The sequence below is a fragment of the Danio rerio genome, chromosome 17, assembly GCF_049306965.1.
Source record: "Danio rerio strain Tuebingen ecotype United States chromosome 17, GRCz12tu, whole genome shotgun sequence".
Taxonomy (NCBI): Eukaryota; Metazoa; Chordata; class Actinopteri; order Cypriniformes; family Danionidae; genus Danio; species Danio rerio.
The window spans coordinates 25,369,917-25,377,607 of record NC_133192.1 but is presented as its reverse complement, the minus strand read 5'-3'; the positions used below and the strand labels follow the sequence as shown (position 1 = coordinate 25,377,607).

At 36.6% G+C, this 7,691-nt stretch overlaps 1 protein-coding gene across 2 annotated transcripts; it reads left to right on the top strand.

The window, feature by feature from the left end:
- LOC141378567 (protein FAM161A-like) lies at positions 1 to 7,511 on the top strand. 2 transcript variants are annotated; one of them, XM_073928525.1, is made up of 4 exons: positions 1 to 334; positions 2,620 to 2,891; positions 3,381 to 3,462; positions 6,339 to 7,511. In XM_073928525.1, exons 1-4 carry the CDS (start codon positions 224 to 226, stop codon positions 7,161 to 7,163), a joined length of 1,290 nt encoding a protein of 429 aa, XP_073784626.1. In that variant the 5' UTR covers positions 1 to 223; the 3' UTR covers positions 7,164 to 7,511. The 2 variants fall into 2 exon arrangements, with proteins under 2 accessions (XP_073784626.1, XP_073784627.1); XM_073928526.1 differs by having other exon boundaries at positions 8 to 334; positions 2,701 to 2,891.
- Positions 7,512 to 7,691: the final 180 nt, after the last annotated feature.

Here is a 7,691-nt window from a genome sequence, read left to right as displayed (position 1 = left end):
GTAAATCGGGGTTTAAAGAAGATATAGGACATATGGTCAGCAAGCACCAGGCTCTAAATCGTGACCTTTTAGGGTTTATCCACAGGGATAAACTGAGATTGGCACATCTGGGTGTGAGAAAGCATCCTAACCTAGTGTGGCAGTGCCATACCTGTGAGAGGAGCAAAGCGAGTCGAAAGGAGAAAGGAAGGAGAAAAGCAGTGCTGTACTTCAGATCTGGACAATGAAAGCGATACTGCGTACAGAGAGACTGCAGCCCAGTGAACTTCAGGCTCTGTTCGGAGAAGAGAAGGATTATTCATGCTCCCTGAATGATATTGTTCACCACACAGAGGTATGCATCTTGCATCTTTAGACTTATACAATGTAAAATATGAATGTGAAATTGTACAGTATGAAAACAGTACTTTTAAATGACATAAACTGCAGATGAAGATATTGTAAGATAAGTTCAGAATCGAATATTCTGGACTGTCGTCTATTTGTAAAAGCAAGATGATCCAGAAACAAGGCTAAAGGATGTGTGACTGGTTTAGAAAAGAATGAGGATATGCTACTGTAATTAGAAAACATGAAACTGAGTTTGTCATATTTTAGTCACATGGTGTCAAGGGACAAAATATCACTGAAAATGGACATTGAGAAAGATTGAGGACACAAGGTGTAGAACCACTAGTACTACCACTACTGAAATGGGATACAGTAACATAACAGACACTGGAGGTTCAAAACTAAAAATCTTTTTTAGCTCTTTAGTCTACAAAGTCAGAGATTTACTCAAACCTAAGCTGTTGGAACAAACCAACAATAATGGGTCAACTACTGTACCATTAGTGTAATGTAACATTTCAGCTTTTTTAAAATTCAAATTGGGTGACATGATGACTCAGTGGTTAGCACTGTCGCCTCACAGCAAGAAGGTCACTAGTTTGAGTCCCAGCTGCGTCAGTTGGCATTTCTGTGTGGAGTTTGCATGTTCTCCCTGTGTTCGCTCCAGGTGCTCCGGTTTCCCCTACAGTCCAAAGATATATGGTATAGGTGAATTGAATAAACTAAATGGCTGTAGTGTATGTAAATGTGGGAATGAGTTTGTAGAGGGTACTGGGTGGCTGCTAGAAAGGCATCTGCTATTTGAAACATATGCTGGATAAGGTTGCGGTTCATTCCGCTTTGGCGACTCCTAATGAATAAGGGGACTAAGCTCAAGGAAAATGAATGAATGAATTAAACATTCTAATTTACTATTTAAACTAGAGTCAGGTCTACTGACTTTAAATTAAGATTTATTTAAATTAAGGTCAGATTTGCTAACATTTTTGGCATTAAAATGCTATAATAGTGGGTTCTTACAACTTTATATGGGTCAAATATGGACAAAAACAACCTCGGATGTCAATTTTCTGATTTAATTTGAAATCATTTAAAAATTTTATCCAGATGTTAAGTTTGTAAAAACAACCAATTTATTAGTTTACCAGTGGTGTCCAAACTCAATCCTGGAGGGCCGGTGTCCCGGAGAGTTTAGCTCCAACCCTAATCAAAAACACATGAACCAGTTAATCAAGATTTTACTAGATATAATAGAAACGTCCTGGTAGGTGTTTTGAAGCAAGATGGAGCTAAACTCAGTAGGACAATGGCCCTCCAGGACTGAGTTTTGACATCCCTGGACCCAGTTTTTCAAAAGTAACAAAGGGATTTTGAATTACGATCAGACCATAATCCAATCTTACATTTGATTTGGATCAGACCTGCGCTTTGGGTTATTAAAACTCAGATTGGGAACTATTTGATAAAAAAAAAAAATCCCATCAAAGGGGTGGATTCAGTGTTGATTTTTGAACCAAATTAATAAGATAAAAAAAGTTTCATTTTTAAGTGAATGATCACAAACTTAATGGTTACTGATGATATATAAATTCCTTCATATTTTAATCCTATATGAGGCATGTCACATCTAAGACATAGTAAACAATAATGTAATTATTGTTTAGTAATTCTGAAATTTAGCATTTGGACCACAGTGATTCAACTCAATGTTCCTTTAATATAAGTAAGATATCTCAGTTAATCTTGGATAGCAAAACATGGGACTTATAAATCTGGACCAATCTGATCCAGAAAAAATATTTTGAAAAACTGTATACGAAGACACATTAAAAAGAATTAAAAGATATGGACAAATGTTTGCCAGCTGACCTTATTTCACAAGAATGTGTGGGAGTTTCTCATTCATATGCAAAATTGATGGCAAGTGCTGAAATTACTCATGCCATGTGGTTTACTAGGGTTTGCGGTGGTCGGTTTACTGGTATTTGCATCTTCATTAACCCATTTTGCATTCAACATGCTGTGATAATTGCAAAAAACAGAGACTGATTTTGAAACTGCTGTCATTATTTACAACAAATAACAAATTGAAAAAAAATATTTAAACACATTAGTTTTCATTTTTGCTGCTCTTAGATTTTGGTCATTTTAAAAATATAAGCTTCCTCATTTAGATCCATTAATTTGGTCATTATCATAACTTCCTACTACCATCAGCACTTTTATGGGATTAAATATATTAATCTGGTGTTGTTAATTGTTCATGTTCTGCTCTTTTTGCTCCCTCAGGAGTGTGATCAGCATTACAACAATCAGAATATATCAGCTTTTGACTTTCCTTTTCTCTCTGATGTTGACTATGGCAAGCAGTATGCAGTCCATCATCAGCAGAGACCTGTGTTCTCCAACCAGGATTACTACATCAAACTAGATGAGCTGAAGAAAGAACACCTAAGAAACATGGCGGAGCTGGAGAATCTCTACCTGAGCCAGATCAGACCTGCTCAGAGAGAAAGACCCATCAGTACCAGCTGGAGACACAGTGGAGAAGATACAGAGAGGTCTATGACTAAATAACTCAGTATTGAGATAAGCCAAGCTGAAATTTAAATAGATAATTCACTTCACCCACAACTGAATCATTTACTCACTATTTACTTGTTCCAAACCTATTAGGGTTACTTTGCTCTGTTGAACGCAAGAGAAGATACTTTGAAGAAAGCTGAAAACTTGTATCCATTGACTTCCATTTGTTTTTCTTACTATGGAAGTCAATTTTTACAGATTCTCAACATTATTCAAAATATCTTCTTTTGTGTTCAACAGAAGAAAGAAACTCATAAAGATTTGGAACCACTTGAGAGTGAGTAAATAATGAGTAAATGTTCATTTCTAACTATCCCTTTAAACTAGTCTGTTTTTTATGAGTAGATGTTTGAATTTATCAATTTGTTTTAGATATAGCAATCCCTATAAATAATTGTTTGGGGCTAAAAATAAATCAATGAACCCTTTAGGATTAATCCTAACCTTTGACTTTCTTTTTTTAGTGAGCAGATGGAACTCATCCAGGTTGGCAGAAAGGTGTCAGTGGGCCGTTTGAAGAACGAGGGCCCTCAATCCAACTATAAGGTCAGTGAGATAATCAGCAAGTCTGACATGAAGAACTCACTCAACTATATTATCATCATGTTCAAGAATCCTTAAAGCAATAGTTCACCCAAAAAGGTATTTTCCGTCATCATTTACTCATCCTCAGTTTAATCTAAAACTCTAGCTTCGATCTTCTGTTGAACACAAGTCAAGTAATTTCAATCTATACAAAGATGCACGGAAAAAGATTTATTCATTGGATTTACAAATTTCTTTAAAGTAAGTGCTTGCGAACAATTTACATGGGTTTAATTTAAACAACCAAATTAAGTTTAGTAATGTTCAACTTAATCTGTTTAAAATCAGCCCATATAAATTGTTTGGAACCGCTTACCTTAAAAAAAATGAGTAAATGAATAATCTTTTTTTCAGTGAAGCAGTGACCATCATTTCAACATTCTTCTAAATGTCCTCATTTGTGTGTTTCATATAAAAATGAACAACTTGAGGATGAGAGTGACAGATATTTCAGTTTTGGGTGAATGATCCTCTTTATGCTCATAAAACAATGTTGCAAATGTACTAATGGTTGTTTTGGAGCATAAATAAGATGTAAAACAAAATTAACCTTATTGTTCTCTACCAGTCTAAACTTTTCTGACATTCAGTGGCCTTGTCAAGTAATTTGTACTATTTATAGGAAATACGTCAGTTTCCTTTCCACTAAAAATACCACAGTGAGTCTTTGGGCCCTGCTACTTTCTACTTGCTACTTTCAGCTCAGTGCAAGGGTCATTTTGTGGTGTTGCGCCACACTGTTTAAATACCAAATGCATTTGCGCTCAAATGTGCGCCCATAGGCGTTCTGGTCTAAAAAAGTAGGCGTGTTTTGGCGCGTTGCTATTTTGAGAAACTGTAAATAGTCTGATCTTTAGACCAGAACAAAGTCAGTCTATTGTCTGGCGCAAAGTGCGCCTGGCTTACACACTACACACAAGATGTAGAGCAATACGTAAATATCTTTACATATGAAAAAGATATAATATATTAAGGTTATATATATAATAAGGATATATATAGGATATAAATATAAATGATTAAAATATTACAAAACATAATAATTTCTAGCCTACATGAATTTAAAAACCACTGCCTTACTTTCTTCATCTCGGGAGGCTTTTTCAGTTCATTCAATTTGCTTTTGTATAATGTTATTAATTTTAGCAGTATTATTTATTATATCCATATTTATATTTGTTTTTTATGGTTTTTGACCATATGGGGCATGGCAGGTGTATTTGGAAATAACTCTGTATTTTGACCACACTTTGTTATTATTATTATTCATTTATTCGTTTGCTGGAAATTAGAACTGAATTTAGAAATAGTTTTGAAACAAATCTTTGCGCTTAACAAACAAAATTAATTATTCATAGGCTAATTGATGTCTGTACAGTAAGGTTTCCCTATCCACGAGAGCAAAAGGGAAAGTGAACTTACTTTACGTCAAAATGCACTTATGGCGCGACACAGCTGGCTCTTAAAGGTAATGGGAGATGAGACTCTGATTGGTTTATTCTCAAAACACACCTATAACTCATTAAGAAAATAAACTCAACCCTTTTAGACCATGCGCCACAGCGCAAAGAGGATTTTCCCGTCCTTAAATTAGCAAAAATGCATTCTGACACGCCCAGAAAACAATTGCGCCCTGCGTTTTGCGCTCTGCACATGGACCATCAAAATAAAGCCCATAGTGTGCATTTCTCATTCTTTGTGGTTATGCAGATAAGATTTAGAGACTGCACTATAGTCATGATGATCCAGTCAATCGTCATAATCCTTAAGTCAAAATGCAGTGGTGCGATGGTGTTTATATTTAAACAGTTTTTCACTCTAATTGTTTATAATTATGTATATTTTATAGCATATGTGCATCATATTTTTAATGAGTAAAAACATCTTGCTGACAAGTGGGTAAAACTTATTGAAAGGATGGGGACAAATGTATAAAGTATGAAAAAAGAAGATATTTAGTTTTTTGGGGGCTGCACTGTGATCCTTTTAGTAAGTTAGTTGAAAATTATTTGTGAAAAAAATATGCCTGATGGAATTTTTGAGATATCTGGCAGCTAGCTCTCTGCGGGGCTGCGCCTGGTCAGTACCTGGATGGGAGATCACATGGTAAAGCTAGGTTGCTGCCAAAAGTGGTTTTGATGAGACCAGCAGGGGATGCTCAACCTGTGGTCTGTGTGGGTCCTAACACCGCAGTATATTGATGGGGACTCCATACTGCTCAGTGAGCACTGTCTTTTGGCTGAGACGTTAAACTGAGATCTCAACTCTTTGTAGTTATGAAAAATAATGGCCGAATTTACCCACTGGCTCTCATATGGCCTCCTAACCGTCCCCATATAATAAATGGCTTCATTACTGTCTCCTCTCCACCAATCAGCTCGTATGTGGTCTGGTGCAATATGGCTGCGTTCGCGCCATCCAGGTGGATGCTGCACACTGGTGATGGATGAAAAGATTTCCCTAAAAAATGTGTACAGCACTTTTGAGTGTCCATAAAAAGCTATAAAAATGTTTGGAATTAATAATATTATATATATGTATATATAGTTACAACGACTGAGTGGATTCTGTAAATCATGGTAAAAATACATGGTAGTCATTACTTTTGCTCATGTCATGAATGCTTAAAACTTTTTAGAGTGGTTTGTAGATCCATTGCATGTTGCTAAAAACAATAGGCCTATATCTGCAAAAAGGACTTTTTTATTCTAATATTCTAACTTAAAATCTCAAACTATAGTAGTGTAAAGGCTGAACTACAAGATCAATTCAGAAATCATACTAATAGAAAAACTACAAAAATCAAACATATAATTAGATATTTTTTCCTACTTCAGACTCAACAGATCTCAATGGAGGAGCACAAGATGCTGCACCAATCATCTCACAGCGCAGCCAATCAGCTGCCAGAAAACCAGAGACGGTACTCCAAAATAACCATTCCTAAACCGTTCCGTATGATGCTTCGTGAGGATGATCGGAAGCGGCGCAACGTCAAAACGCGCTCTGAGATAGAGCTAGAAAACGACAGACTAAAGAAAGAGCTGGACGAGCTGAAAGAATGTGGCAAGAAGTTTCGCGCAAAACCAGTTCCTGCCACCACTCACTTACTCCTCTACGAGATCATCAATCAGCGCCCAAATAAACTCCAGCAGCAAAAAAATCCCAGCAGCCAAAAAGATCAAGGCCGCGGCACATCAAACCAAGCTCAGAGGCATTCCGCTCCTCTGCCGTTTAGCTTCATTGAAAGAGAGCGAAAGAAACGCGAGAAAAAGCTAGCAGACGAGCTAAACAGCATGACTCCCAGAGCAAAACAAACGGTGTTTAAAGCCAGACCAGTGCCGAGGTCTTTATACAGGTCCAGCTCCCCAAACTCAGATTTATATGAACCAATTAATCTGAATCACAGATGCACCACACTGCACCCAAGCATCCTGAAGGAGGAAGAGGAGTACCATAGGAAATTTTCAGGGCCAAAGAGCACAGATATATCACGTCGTGGCAGCAATTTTAAGAAGTGGAAAAACAAGGTAGAGGAGGAGATGGAGAGAAAGAGGAACCGAGAGAGAGAGCGAGACTGGTCCTACATTCATCCGCTTCGCAAGACCAGCTTCTGCCAGGAACCACAGAACACCTGCAAAAATGACTACATCAGTGTTTAAATACTGAGACACATGAACTAAACCAGAACCTACAATACAGACAACTTCCCGTCAGTTCTATAATGATAGATCAAGATAGACAATTTGGTTTTCTTTGTGTTACTGTATGATGTAGCGGTTAAACTTATAAATCTGTTGCATAAACACTCATTCAATAGTCTTCATTATTTGTCTCAGCTGATATTAAATGGACTCTAATGAATTAAATTAACTGAGATTACTCAAACAATGGCATTGTTTGTTAGAACTAAATGAACAGCGGGGTTACTTTAGTTACACTAAGTAACATATCAGTTTAAAAGTACTTAAGGGAATAGTACATAAAAAAAAAAATTTCTGTCAAGTTTACTCACTGTCTTGTTTTTCCTCACTGTTGTGACTTTCCTTCTTTGGGTCATTGTGTAGCATGTAATTGCAATAGAGACAAAAGCTTTTAAGATTTAAATAAAAGTATTCTTTATGAATCATGCACTACATTACAAATCTTCTGACTACAGAAGGACATGGCTTTGTGTGCGAAACTGACCA